The sequence below is a fragment of the Thunnus albacares genome, chromosome 3, assembly GCF_914725855.1.
Source record: "Thunnus albacares chromosome 3, fThuAlb1.1, whole genome shotgun sequence".
NCBI lineage: Eukaryota > Metazoa > Chordata > Actinopteri > Scombriformes > Scombridae > Thunnus > Thunnus albacares.
The window spans coordinates 35,001,730-35,016,855 of record NC_058108.1 but is presented as its reverse complement, the minus strand read 5'-3'; the positions used below and the strand labels follow the sequence as shown (position 1 = coordinate 35,016,855).

The following is a 15,126-nucleotide window of genomic DNA, read 5'->3' as shown; positions in this document are numbered from 1 at the left end:
TGGAGGCTACGTAAACAAACTATAGTAGTGAGACTTCACTTCATTTTTCTCCTTTACATGAAATGTCAACTTCTCAAAAACATCCGTAGATGTCAGAGGTGAATCAGATCTGAAGATGAAGATGAGAGTGGACGACGTGAACAACCTCAGCAACAAAGATGTGTGATGACCATGTTGTCATCTCATTGGAAAAATAGAAAAAACATTGCAAAAGAGGTGTCCAAGCAACTGAAACCTGGGGTTTGTCTTTCAGGGAGCAAGTTTTGGAACTTTGACCATGTTTAACATCCGACATCATAACAGGATATAAATGGCAAAAACAAAAGACAAAATGTAGAATATGTCCACTTTAATATGGCCGCACTGTACAGACTGCGTTTACACCTGATTGACATCAATAAAATTGTAATTAAAAAATATTAATTAAGGGTTCTTATGTTGTTAATAAATGGAGGGGTCTTCCTGATGAACTAAAAAGCTAAATGCTGGAGGTCTTTCTTACTATGGCTTATTATTATCTATAAATAAGTAAATGGTGTATTAACATTTGCTTATAAACCCTTTACAAAGAGTGACTTATTAGAAAGTAGCACCCAAATGTTTCTGTCAAGAATAAAACAAGACTGTACTTTTTCTTTCTGTCTCTCTCTCAGGTCAGAATTCAGGTGGAGGACGTGAACGAGGCGCCACAGTTTTCCTCTGAGGTCTACAATGCCTCCATCTTCAGCATCGCCCCGTATAAAACCCCCGTCGTCCAACTCAAGGTAAACACACTTGGCTCCAGTCAGTTTCCGTTTGTCAGAAAACATCAATATAGTCTTGAGAAACACCTTCCAGTCATAAACCCACAGTGTACATGAGATAAGGACAGAGGTGACGTCCACAGTATCTCCTCCCTGTTATATAATAGCCTCGTAACTGTAAGAGTGATTATAAGGAGTTTTGTGCTTTGAACTGAAACTCACGGAGCGAGCCGTTCACACTGTTAGTGATGTAGTTAATGTGTCAGCAGCAGCAGATCTGGAGGGAACAGATCATTTCTATTACAGTCAGGGTTACCTGAACGGTCACTGGAGCATTTCAAACACCTCTCAGGACATAAACTCACCTGGCAGAGACTGAAAACTCTAGATCAGGGGTTCTCAACTGGTCTCACCCTGGGTATTTTTCAAAAATATCCTTTGAAAACACACATATGTCATCTTTTTTTTTAACATAAATACATATATTTACATGTACAAAGTGCATTTCAGAGCACATTATTAAGAAACTGAGTAGGACCACGACAACTGCATGTACACTAAAATAAAAAACTGCACAAAATAAATAAGGCCATAAAATTATATATCGTAACTTATATACTTATATTGCTCCATCAAAGCTAAAACAGCCAGAATGTGCAGTAGCTTCTTTCTACAAGCCATAAGACTCATGAACAGCCAAGCACCTTAAATCTGTACATGCAAAAAAAAAAAGAAATCTACCTTTGAAATTATTTTATACTATCTTAAATAATTTCCAGTCTCAGTTGTGAGCACTTCACTACATATCACACACAGGGTTTTCTGTCCCTTTTTGTCCTCAATGTAAGAAAATCCACATATTTGCACTTCACCATCTTGCCTCCGAACATCAACACAAACTTAAAGTGAACGTCAATCAAATGATGGTTACCATGGCTACAGCAAGAGACCGCTGCACATCTCTGACGCATGACATTATAAATTGAACAAACGTTTCCAGATTTTTGTTTTTTTTTAAACCTTCGTCCCGTCCTCCTCTCTGCCCCTCCAGGCGTCAGACTCTGATGTCGGTGATGAGGGTCAGCTGGTCTACAGTCTGTCAGCAGCGAGTCCTTATTTCAACGTGGAGGCGTCCTCGGGTCTGGTGTTCGTGGTGTCGGCGGTGGGACTGGCTGGAGAGACGGCTAAAGTGGAGGTGAAGGTCACGGACCCCGAAGGACTTCACGCTACGGCCATGGTGGAGGTGAGTGACGAGGAGCCGCCAAACTATTTTTATACAACAGCAAAAATCGAGACAAGACCCGCCTCTTAAACTCAGATTTTCAGTGAGAAAAGAGAAAATTTTCAGCAAATGAATGTGAAAACAAACTCTGCACAGAGAAGAAGAACATCCAACTGAAGGAACAAGAAGAGAAACGTGTTTTTGAGTGACGGGGGGCTTAAAAAGATGACTCAAAATGATTAATCAATTATCAAATTAGTTGGCTGGCAACTGATTAATTGACCAATCATTGCAACTCTAGTCCAGTTGCTGGTTTCATGTTGAATTTGCAGTATTTTGGTACAATAAAGTATCTTATTACATGAATGTGTTGCTTTTAATGCCTTTATTTCCATTATTTGCATTTTGATGTTCTTAGGATTTTGTATTTAGTCCAATAAAGAATTGTTTAGTAACATGAGTGAAATGAAATAAATAAATGTACCAAACACGGCGCTCCTCTTCCCGCAGGTGGAGGTTCAGGGAAGTGCGAGCAGCAGCGACGTGGTGACCATCTCCCTCAACCAACCTGCCGACGTTGTGGAGAAAAATGTTCTACAGATGAAGAAGTAAGAGTTTAACTGATGATAAAGTTTGGTTTGAGATTTATTCTTTCTCCTTTTTGTTGTTTTAATCCAGTTTTTCTGTCTCTCAGGTCTTTAGAGAAAGCTCTGGGCTGGACTGTGACCATCATCGAGGTGTCCAGCTCTAAGAGAGGAGCGGCTGAGTCCAGAACGCTGAGAGCAGACGCGAAGACTCTGGTCAGCTTCATCGCTGTGGATGAAGGGGAGGTTGTTTCCTTTGAGGACGTCAAAGAGTAAGAGTTCGATGTTTGAACGTGGTCTTTCTCTCTGGTTGATGTCTTCATATTGCTGGATTTTTCTAGAGAATGTTCCTGATAAATGATTAAAATGTTTAATTAATTATCAAAGTTGTTGTTGATTAATCAACCAGTCTTGTCAGGATTAGTTCTATTATGTCTGTCAGGTTGCCGGCACTTTGTCTCTCTGTTTTTGAATCTGTAAATTATAGAAAAAAGCTCCTTTTACAGCACAAATTTAACCATTAAATCAACATAAAAAGGTAGTTTTCAGTTATAGTTTAGTGTCTTTTTTGAGTTTCTAATTATCACTAATAACCTTATGCCTCAAATATATGACAGAAGTGTGCACAGTGCAGGGCTGGTTTCAGGTTTCAGGGGGTCTCGGACTGCTTAACTTACACCAAATACTGATCACTGTGTTTGATCCGACAGGAAGCTGCAGAGTGAATCAGCTGTGTTGACAGCAGAGCTTGTCAAAGTGTTTGGAGAAGGTGTTCAGTTCGATGTGCTGGACAGGCCCCAAGACACCGGCTCCGACCAGACTTTGGTCATCACTCTGAGTGTCGTGTTGGGCCTGTTAGCTCTGGGATTGATTGTTGCTGTTGTCTTGATCAGGTGAGATGAGAGACTGTAAACAACAACAACGTCAGGCAGCTCTGTGTGTTTCAAAACCTGCAAACCTTTGAAGTCAAAGTTTTTTCGTTTTTTTAAATTCCACAAATAAGTGAAGGGAGTATGGAAGATCATTAAGGACAAATAAAGATATCACTATGATTAGAGCTGAGAGTAATGAAAAATAGTTTTATCGAGCCTGTAGTTTTTAAAATGTCATAAAAACATTAGAAAAATCACACAACTGTCAAAACTCATTAAGATATTCAGATTACTAAGCTTCAAAACAAAGTAAAATCAGCCAATTCTTACATGAGAAGCTTGAAAAAATATTTTTTGATCATTGTTTCAGCACAATCAGATATTAATCTGAGTCTACTGAAAAATATTGATTTTGAGAATAAAATCTGTTCCACTTCTAGAGCACTACCTGTTCACTTTCTGCCATTTCAATTGAAATCATATTTTTAATACAAAATTGATGTACTTTTGTACATAAATAGAACAAAAAAAGGAATTTTCAGAGTATGAACATGATTTGTTTGTCTTAAAATGCTAGGCCTGTAATTTACAGTCAGACCACATCGTTCATTAAAGTGTCTAGAATCAATTTACTGCTTTATGTTGGAGAGCTGTTTCCTGTCTGTCATTAAGACGATGAACGAAAGAGCGACGCAGAATATTTTTTTTATGTGTTTTTCTCAAAATCCAGATTTTGTTCTTGAAGAAGTTTTTTTTTTTTTCTTTCAGGAGGAAATCATTCGGTCGCCTGATAGATTTCCGGAAATCATAGTAAAGGACGGGTTCACAGCTTTCACATGTGTCTTCAACCAGCAGTCAGGTGTCCATATGAACAATGAAAGAGGTTTTTCCTCGCTGTAATCATTCCTCCTGTTCATACTGGATATTAAAAGATCCTTCAAATGTGCTTTCAATGGAAGTGATGGAGGCCAAAAGTGTCTCCACAGTCATTTTTGTGCAAAAATGCATTTAAAAGTTTATGTGAAGCTTATATGAGGTTTCAGCTTTCTGGGTTTTGCACAGATATATGCTGCTGTAACATTTACTTCCTAGGCTGTACTCACACACTTGAAGGGAAATTACAGCTTTTTTAACTTACTTTACTGAGGATTTTGTCTCTCATCACTTACATTATAACTGCATTATGAAGGGATCTTCTAATGGTCAGTAAGGGGGAGATTTTATCAGTAGAACTTGCTTTTGTTACTATTTTTCATTCATATGCCGGAGAGATAAACACATATATCTCTTCTTGTTCCTCCAGTTGGATGTTGTTCTCCTCTCTGTGCAGAATGATGTATGTGCAGTGTTTGTTTTTACATTCATCTGCTGAAGGAGGAAAGTTTCTCTGAACTCACCCTAAATCTCAGTTTAACACATGCAGGATTTGTAACGTCACAACTAGTTTTGAGCCAGTCATGGTCCAGTATGCAATTTGTACAAGTGTAGAAACCTGAAGCCTCCAGTGCACAAAAACTGAGGATGAACTTTACAGTGAAGAAGGAGACATCTGGTGTCCAGCTGGAAAACTACAAATATTTGCATATTCATAGATTCTGGAGGGGGAAGAAGGAGGAGATTATTGTTTTAAGAATGTTTAACAACATGATTTTTTTTTTTCAGAGGAAAACATATCAGACACAAATTATTATTTTCGTCAAGTGCTGTCATCAGGTCAAAGTTTAATTTTTCCAATACTGGTTTATAATCTAATATAGCACCTGCAACACTAGCAAACAGCATGCTAACATACTAAACTAAGCATGTTAGCATTGTGATTGTCAGTATGTTAGCACACTGACATTAGCATTTACCAAAATAAATAATAGAACAGCATCAAGAAACTTACATTTCATATCATGTTAACAAAGGTTTTAAGTCCAGATCACAGACACTTCAAATAGACACAATATCTATGGTGGAATGTAACTAAGTACATGTATTCAAGTACTGTACTTTAGCACAATTTTGGTATTATGGTATTTGTACTTTTCTTCAGTATTTCCAATTGATGCTACTTTATACTTTCATTCCCTTGAATGAGAAATTGTGTTCAAATGTTTGACTGTTACTGTATTCAATGTGAAATAAAGTAATGGATACTACAATAAAGTTAAAGTCTTAGCACTAAATGCTTCAGGTTTTATTTACCTGTGGACCACAATATATCCATGAAGTTCTGACTCTACTGCTTTTCTGATTTCCTTTGGTTTCACACACCAGTGCAGTTTGATATCTTTTGTGGTTTCTAGTATGTATGGTGTATTCTGTGTTATATCATAGTGTTGTATAGTTCACTGTGATGTTATATAGTCTAGCAGAATATTTTCTTGTTGTATGATATGTATACAGAGTGTGTAAAGAGGCGGCTAAGCTCAGTGGGACTACACCTGGTGAAGAAAAGGCTCAGTTTGTTCTGTTTGACCTACAGAATCCAAACTATGTAAAACATTATAGTATTATTATTCAGGAATTACCAAATGATTGACACACACACCAGAATGGATGCTGAGCTAAGCTTTAATCAGAAAAAAACAGTATATCGATAGATTTGCTAATGCGTTACAGAAATACAGAGTACAATGATATAAGTACTGTAAATGCTGAGGATAATGAAACCTGTTTTATTCTGTTCAGGTTAAAGTAAACTATGAAAAAATATGAATACAAAGACTAAACAAAACTGATTAAAAAACAGTTTAAAAAAAGAAAACAATTGAAAATGTATATTTTTAAAAATAGGATCTAAATCCAAGGTGATGTTTGGTCTGAGTGCTTAAGACTCAGTCAAAGGCAGTGGAGGACACACAGTGGTCAGAGTTTGGACAAATCTTGATTTTGTTACAAATTTGTTTCCACCCTCTGAGGTATAATACCATGAATGTTGCTTCTCAATTTTTTCTACTCTATTTATTAATCTGTATTATCATTAGGTGCTCACACCCTTATCATCCTTAACATTAAAGGATAACATGAGCGTGAGCATGGTGGTTAGCAGTCCACTACCAGATCAACTCAGAGGGTTCCTAAGTTTAAAAAAAGTAATAGCGTTAAGATAATATTACTAAAAATACTGATGAATTTGATACGTTTAGAATATATCAAATTTAAGGGAAAACACTTTTTAGTAGAAAAACTTGTTTAGCAAAAAATAAAGAATGTAAAAAATATATAGATAAAGCACCGCTGTACTCAAATACACACAGCCACGAACATGGCTGTAGATCCTTAGTCTTGTTATTAAGCAAAATGAGTCTCAGTCAAGGTGGGTTCAAATCTGTTTCCCTGAATCACAGCTTTCACAGAACTTATCTACCCTCTGCCAAACCTTCTGCCTTTTCCCCTTCTACGCCGTCTCATTCCTCTGCCTCTTCCCCTTCTACGCCGTCTCATTCCTCTGCCTTTTCCCCTTCTATACCGGCTCCTTCTGCCTCGCCCCCCTCCGCTACCCATGCCCCCTCCTCTGCCCGAGCGCTGTCATCTGCCACTATCTAATAATTGGTTCAGTGCTTTGTCAGTGTTCTGGTTCTGGTTCTCTGGGATGGTTACAGCCGGACTGCCTTTTGTTCTGTATCTGCCAAAGGAGAAAACATATACAACATGCCACCATGTATCTTAGATATTTTGGTGCAGAACACAATATGAGTTGTTTGATTTGTAAGGCAGTAACCTAAGTTGACCACTAAGTGGCATCCTTGCTTTCTTTCTCTCTTGCCATTTACTCTGTGAAGAATGCAGCATTTCTCTGTTTGTCCTCTGCAGGACACAGTAGATCTGAAGCTTCTTCAATTTGAAAAGTAAATTCTTAAATTTGTAGAAAAGCAAAGGATGGCATGGATAATAATTAGCTTAACTTTTTTTGTGTGGAACATTGATCTGCTTTGGCAGTATATCTGAATTGTTGTTAGCAAGACTGAACAAGCCTGCCTTACCTTACTGCTGGAGGTTGTTGGGGCTATATGCAACCTGAAAAGTACGACTGCAAACACTACTCAGGGCTAAAAAGGGGTTCTACCTTCTCAGCATGTTTTTGGGGGTAAAAACATATTTTAATCTATATCTTTAGTACAACTTATTCTATTAAAAACACTAAAACACTAAAGTTAAGCATCAATCATACAGTAAGGTAGTGCAGCTCTGTGTTTTTTATAGTAAAAATGCAAATACTATACTACTAGCTATAGAACAGTATTAGTAGCTATATTATCTATCATAAAGTAAAAGGTCTTTTTCAAGTAGTTAGTGTATTAACAATACAGAGGTTTAAGTGTCATATCTATTTGTTTTGTTATATTACCATTAATATAGAAAGCACAATCAAATTTACAACAAAATCAGAGGTTTTCCCCTCTGGCTTAATGTTTTTCTGGGGTAAGAAACATATTTTCACACCTACTGTACCTCTCTGACACAGTGTCCCGACCTAGTGTCCTAATTCGATAATGCTTTATTTTGCAGGTCCTTTATACTAATTTCCTGGAAATTTGCAGGTATTTAACTTTTCAATTTCGGGACATTTTACAGAGGATGGTGCAGTCTGGTAGAAATCATGAGAAAAAACAGAGCTGTTAAGTAAATATTCATTCATCATTTATGGGTTCATACATAATTGTTAATTTGCAAAAACTCTTGATAAATTAGACTCTTAACTCTTTGACTGACAGAAAATACTCAGTTTTCAGTGTGTAATTTGGTGTTTCAAACTACATATTAGGTTGTATAATGACCACATTTCCTGTATAATACCAAATTACATCATCCTTTCAAAGACATGTGCCAAGAATGAACAGTTACACAGCAGCTTAATAGGAAATTATTGAAAAACCTAATATGTTAACATTAAGTTTGACACAAAAAACTACACACTGAAAACTAAGTATTTTCTGTCAGTTGGAGAATTTTCAAGGGTCTAATTTATCAAGAACTGTTACAAACTTACAACAAACCCAAATATGATGAGTGGGTACTTACCAAATTAACACTTTTTTCTTACCACTCTCTCTGTGTCTTAAAAATTAACCATTAAATACCTGCAAATTACTCTGAAGATTTCCAGGAAATTAGTATAAAATTAAGGGATCTGTAAAATAAAGCGTCACCCAAAATTCTTTCAGCCAATGAATCAAAAGTTAACTCACTCTTCCAGGATGCCATCTCCATTTCCTGCAAGCCTGTTCTGGTCCACAGCAGCCAAACTGTTTTCAGCTGAGAGGAAGAAGGCCAGCATCACCGTCACCCAGCACAGGCCAGCCATCTGCACACAGAACAAGTTAATGAGCACCCTGATGATACTTTTAACAAAAAGTATCCTCATAAACATGAGTAAAGCAGGGTTAATTATGATAACAAAAGGAAGTAGTTTAGTAAGTATAGTATACGTCACTAACCAACAGTATATAGTTTCCATATTTATTAAATTTTGGCTTTTCATATTTAAATGTAATATATAAAAATGTGCAAAATAACATACCTTTAAGTTAGACTTCATTCATTCATGTTCAGTGAGGATACTGCAAATCTGGAAATATCTGCTGAGAGGCAATAGTCATTAAAGCCTTAATTTTAGTGAATATCAATAAAGCCATGAAACCGTCTTGTTGTAGTCCAGACCTCTGAACAGACACTAGAGGCAAATGGATAATTATGCACTCTGACACATTGTCAAAGATTACATCAGTGGTTCACAATCTTTTTGTCTTTCTTATAATCAGTGTCTATTTGTTGCCCCTTTTCACATTTCAGATGTCTGTGAGTGGTCAGCAGTTCCACCAAAAAGACATTTTATCTCTAAACTTGGGTTTAGAGGGGAATAATGTCAGTTATTTTTAATTGAATATCTGTTCATGGCTCAAAGAGTTAAAATGATATTTCACAAGCAAAGCAAACATCAGAGAAAAGTCCCCACAAAAAATATATATTTATGTAGCAGTTTTTTCTTCTAACTCCACCTCGACCATCTTCAGCAGTAAAAGAGTACACATCAGTATTATCTAATAATGTCATATATAATATCATCAGTCACAGAGGTACTTTAATACTGATACTTTTAAGTAAATTAAGCTGTAGGTACTTATTTACTTGTACTTTGATGGGATTTGAAAGCAGGACTTTTACTTGTAATGCAGTATTTTGTAATTGTTATACTGGCAGGTTTGTTCTCTACACCCCTGCATGTGTGCACATCTCACTACATCACTTGGAAACCTGACTTTCTCTGAATCTGAACACTAGTGGGGCAAAAATGTAAAGTTTGGCCTGACCAGCAGTCAGGTGTCCATATGAACAGTGAAAGAGGTTTTCCTTGCTGTAATCATTCCTCCTGTTCATACTGGATATTAAAAGATCCTTCAAATGTGCTTTCATTGTAAGTGATGGAGGCCAAAATCCACAGTGTGTCCACACAGTTATTTAGTGCAAAAATGCATTTAAAAGTAGATATGAAGCTTATATGAGGCTTCAGCAGTCTGAGTTAGTCATATCAAGTGGATATCTTTCAACATTACAGTCTTTTTAGCATCAAATTGCCTCTTTGTATGTCCTGAGACAGTGTTTCCCTGTTGAGCTGCGGTGGAAGTATAGTAACAAAAAGAGGGACTTTGGCACTAAAAAGTCTGTAATGTTGAAAGATATCTACTTGATTTGACTCATCTGAATTGCTTAAGCTTCATATTAGCTTCAGATAAATTTTTAAATACATTTTTTGCGCAAATATATGCTATTGCAACATTTACTTCCTCAGCTGTGCGCACACACTTGAAGAGAAATGACAGCTTTTTTTTTTTTTTACTTACTTTACTGAGGATTTTGTCCCCCATCACTTACATTGTAAGGTCATTATGAAGGGATCTTCTAATGGTCAGTATGAACAGGAGGAATGATTACAGCAAGAAAAACATGTTTCTCTGTTCATTTGGGCTCCTGACTGTTGTTTTAAGACACACTTTAAAAACTGTGAACCCGTCCTTTAAAGACTGGCTGCACTTAATGCTCAGCTGAGGTTGTCATGTTATGGTATCAGCACATCAAAATGCTTACATTTAGCCCTTCAGCATGCTATAAGGCTGTAATTATACGCACTTCACATAGGTGTAGGACTATTAAAGGACAGCCAATAGAAAAAAAAGTGACGCCTGCACACTTCCTCCAAAGCCACAGTTTTTATTTTAATTCAAATGAACAGCATTTTGATCTGAGTCAGATCAAAATACTGTCCATTTGAATTAAAATGAAAAAATGCTATAATGCTAACAAGCTAAAGTAGGTTTATCTGTCTTTGGAGTGTCAAATATTCACTGTCTCTTGGCATGAAAAGCACTGAAAAGTTTGTAGCTGTTGTCAGTTTGGATCACAACAGTTACAATGACTTCCAATGTCAACCCAGAGTCCAAAAATGTCAGAATGTGCCAATATATCCAAACCATATAAACTTCTCAAACCATTCCCACAGCATAACCCATTTCTCTGCCATTAAATATAGTATGTTACACACACTCATACTCTCATATACTGCTTCCTTGTCATGCTGTCACCTCCTCATAGAGCCCTGTTGGGTACCCACGGTGTTTATGGATAACATCAAGATCTCTAGATGACAGGATTTTTAAAAATAACAGCAACCACGGCCAGTCTGGACTTCCATACCGTTTAATGTGACTTGATAAATTTTTCTTAAAAAATTCATTTGAAATTTTTGCAAGGTGTCAGGAGACACAAGACTCAATTAGGTTGAGGTTGACCGTGGCCAAACACTCAGAGTGGCACCATGCCCTTATTTGAACATATTTTAGAAAGGAGGAAGAAGACGAAAGACATTCTGCATTTTTGATTTAGGAAGTTAAATGACTGCAGTGAGTCTTCATTTGTTTGTGTTTTTGAAATTTGTCTAAAATCGGGATCAAAGAGAACCAAGTGATCATTAGATAGATTGTAACCTTTTCATGCATCTATGGTTTAGCTCTTAAATAGCTTTGGTGTAGCCCCAAGCATTAGCTGCATATCACCATACTAAATAATGCATACACAGCTGCAATTATAAAAATATGATTCAGAAGAGGCTTTAGCTCTCATAAACCCCAAGTCGCATTGACCAGTGGTGGAAGAAGTATTTAGATCCTTTACTTAAGTAAAAGTTCTAATACAGTAATGTAAAAATACTTCATTACAAGTAACAGTCCTGCATGAAAAATCCTACTTAAATAAAACTACATAAGTATTAGCTGCAAAATGTAAAGTATTGCAGTAAAAGTATATAAGTATTATGAGCTTGATGTAGTTAAAGTATTGCAGTAAAAGTAATGGTTTGGTCCCTCTGACTGATATATTATTATATATGACATCATTAGATTATTAATAGTGAAGCATCAGTGTTAGAGCAGCATGTTACTGTTGTAGCTGCTGGAGGTGGAGCTAGTTTACACTACTTTATATACAGTTCTGTTCTCTATATACACGTTCTGATACACAAATTCAGTTTTTGGACTTTTTCTCATATCTTTGATTTTGCTGAAACATTGGATCATTTGAACATTTATTGAAATGAAAGCATGTGAGAAGTTTAGAGGGAAAAATCAATATTTGGTGGAGCTGTTAACAACTCATAGACATGTGAAATGTGACCCCGACTACACACTGCTTTTTGTAAGACGTCAAAAGCCAAAAAGGTTGGAAACCACTGGTTTCATCTTAAACAATGTTCTGAGAATGAAGTCAGAACTCAAATACATTTTTCACATGTGGCCTTAATCCTCTTCCGTAGCCTGTTTTATTATCCATTGTGTCAAATCTTCATCATCTGAAAAGTAACTACTACTTACAGTATTTCCCTCTGAAATGTAGTGGAGTGGAAGTATTAGCATAAAATGGAAATACCCAAGTAAAGTATGAGTACTTCAAAATTTTACTTAAGTACAGTACGTGAGTAGATGTACTTAGTTACTTTGCACCACTGGCATTGACCCAGGAAGGAGAGGATATCACTAATCAAAACATTTTGTTCTGCAAACAATTCAGACCGTTACCTGTTTGTCAAGCCCCTTTTGAAGATAAAGTGATGCTCAGTAGGGTATTTTTTCAGACTTTTGAATGGTTCACTTTAGTTGCTTTTGTGTAATCATGACTCACAGTATTGTAATGGTAGCCGTATTGATTTTTGGCCAGTTGCTTCCTTACACAACCAGCAGAAATGGAGCAACATTATCCTTCATTTGTCGTTCATCTGGAGGCCTCATCTTGTAATTATGGCTTCCGTACCGCATAATTATGACTTTTGACTTCATAATTACAAGAAAATATCCACCCGATTTGACTGTTCTCAGCGTATTGAATATGCCTTATTATCACACATCTGTCCCAAATATATGGGCTAGTAGAGACTTATTAAACCTACTAGTAGGTTCAGGAGGCTGTCATCACACATTTTTTCCCAGTGAGCCAATGTTGGTGGAGCCCAGTAGGCGAAGAAGGACTGTTATCAGGCATGTGCTGTCATGTGACTGTCAAGTTTCCTTCCACTCAAACAAACAAAATGGCTGACATTCCTTTTATTCTCAGTGGGAAATGCTATATTTTAAGATAGTTTCGGGCATCACTGAATGTATTCGATGTTTAGTTTGTTAGTTATCACAGAGATTTGTCAGGCTTTCTATCGTTGCTATGGTGGTTGCTATGGATGCTGCTATCACTGAAACCACATAGTTGCATGTTGTTTGAATCATTGTCTTTGTGTTGTGGAGTTATCTGAGCTGTTATGTTATTTGTGTTATTTTATGTAACTGTTTGATGATGTTCTTTCAATAAAAAATGTAGATTTTAGATCAGAGATATAGGTTGAATTTGAAATGCAGAATTTGAAGCTTTGTTGATTGGCTGACCGGAGGACCCGCTCAGAAGTATTTTCCTCACTGTCACCTTGTTAAGGTTTTCTTCAACATTTCTCAACACAAAAACACCAAAGTGTCCCAGATAACTCAACAATATGATAGGTTACTATTAAGGCCATCAGTTTTAGTTCTCTGTTCTCTCTAGGTATTGAGAAATCGGTTCCAAACAGGCACATTTTGAATGGGCGCTGCACTAGTTCACTGAATGAAGATTATGAAAATAAATTGCATATTTCTCGCTAGAAATGTTATAAAAACACATTTTAATGCTGGAACTATCTTTAAAAAATTGCATTTTCCATTGAGAAGAAAAGGAATGTCAGCCATTTTGTTTGTCTGAGCAGAAACTTGACGTGACAGCACATGCCTGATAACAGGCCCTCTGCGCCTACTGGGCTCCACCACTATTGGCTCACTGAAATGACAGCCTCCTGAACCTACTAGTATATTTAGTAGGCCCCTCCTAACCCATAAGTGTGATGATAACGCCTATTCAATAGGCTGATAACAGTCAAATCGAGTAAGATCTGATAATTACGAGAAAAAATCTTGTAATTATGAGACAAGGTTAAGGTGGTTATCAATCATTGCTGTTTGAGAAGTCAGAGGCATGACACGATTTCATTTACTTTCATTTATTTTGAGATATTAATGTCACTGAATATTTCAGATGGTAGTATTAGTATGTCAACATTGCACAGGCATCTGAAGTCCTTGGGATTGTTCAGGTTTTGCTATTGCTCTCATAATGAGATCTTTTCTTGTAATTATGAGATAACAAATCATAAACACGAAATACAGAAATCCTAATTACAGGATGCCTTTTTTGTCTTTGGTGAATGCAATATGCTTCAATAGTTCTCCACCAACTCCTGAGACTTTGTCTGTGTGCTGTTTTAATGCTGCAGGCAGGTAGTGCACAGTGGGTTTGCCAGAGCTTGTTTGCTGAAAATAGCTGCCTGCTGCTGCTTGAAAAGGTCTCAACTACACAGTAAATGTGACTTAAAACTAAGACTATAAGTTATAATTCTGCAGGTTTACATAAATACACAAAATAAGGCAATAGGTGGTAAAAATGTGAACACAACGTACTGAAATGTTGTTATTGTCTACTTGCATTTATATGGTCAAAGTAATTTTTTGACTTCTTGCGTTGTTTACTGCGTCTGACTCTTCGGAGCCTGATCTCAGAAAAGTCTTTTGAAGAACTTGTGCAATCTTTGTTGAGGAAAAGTGTTTTACTGAGGTAAGAAATCAAGTGAGAAGTAGGGTCATTTTCTCATAGGTTTCTATACAATTGGACTTCTTTTTTGAGCCAGTGGAGTCGCCCCCTGATGGGCATTAGAGAGAATGCAGGTTTAAGGCACTTCCGCATTAGCTTCACTTTTCAGACCCGGAACTACCTGCTTGGTGGGTATCAGTTGCAGTGCTCTGAAATGGTTCAGGTCCTACAGATACAAAAGACAGATGCTTCTGCAGCGGCATTGCTGATTCTAGGTCAGCCACAACAGGTTTTCACGGCTCAGTGTTTGATCCAGTCCTCCTTTCCATTTACATGCTCCCTCTAGGCTACCTCATATGCAGACATAATATCAGTTTCCGTTTTTACGCAGACGATACTCAGATCCATCTGAACTGTGACCCTGAAAACAACTATCAGAACAACCTGCTAAATTGTCTTAATGACATCCACATGTGGATGCCACACATTTCTTGCAGCTTGATGCTGATAAGACTATCAGCATGATATTAATCATAGGTCAATATAGTAGTAGTCATTCACACATT

At 36.9% G+C, this 15,126-nt stretch overlaps 2 protein-coding genes across 2 annotated transcripts in view; both read left to right on the top strand.

Annotated features, from left to right (window-relative positions):
- The window catches only part of LOC122976633 (protocadherin Fat 4-like), a 40,180-nt gene extending 36,734 nt beyond the window's left edge, over nt 1–3,446 (top strand). The window contains exons 23-27 of the mRNA XM_044345216.1: nt 654–764; nt 1,795–1,986; nt 2,476–2,573; nt 2,660–2,821; nt 3,260–3,446. Coding sequence (XP_044201151.1) covers nt 654–764; nt 1,795–1,986; nt 2,476–2,573; nt 2,660–2,821; nt 3,260–3,446 — 750 coding nt within the window. The remainder of the gene's footprint in view (nt 1–653; nt 765–1,794; nt 1,987–2,475; nt 2,574–2,659; nt 2,822–3,259) is intronic.
- ifngr1 (interferon gamma receptor 1) overlaps nt 1–15,126 on the top strand; it is a 467,767-nt gene that overhangs the window by 147,378 nt on the left and 305,263 nt on the right. The gene's annotated exons all lie outside the window — the stretch shown is intronic.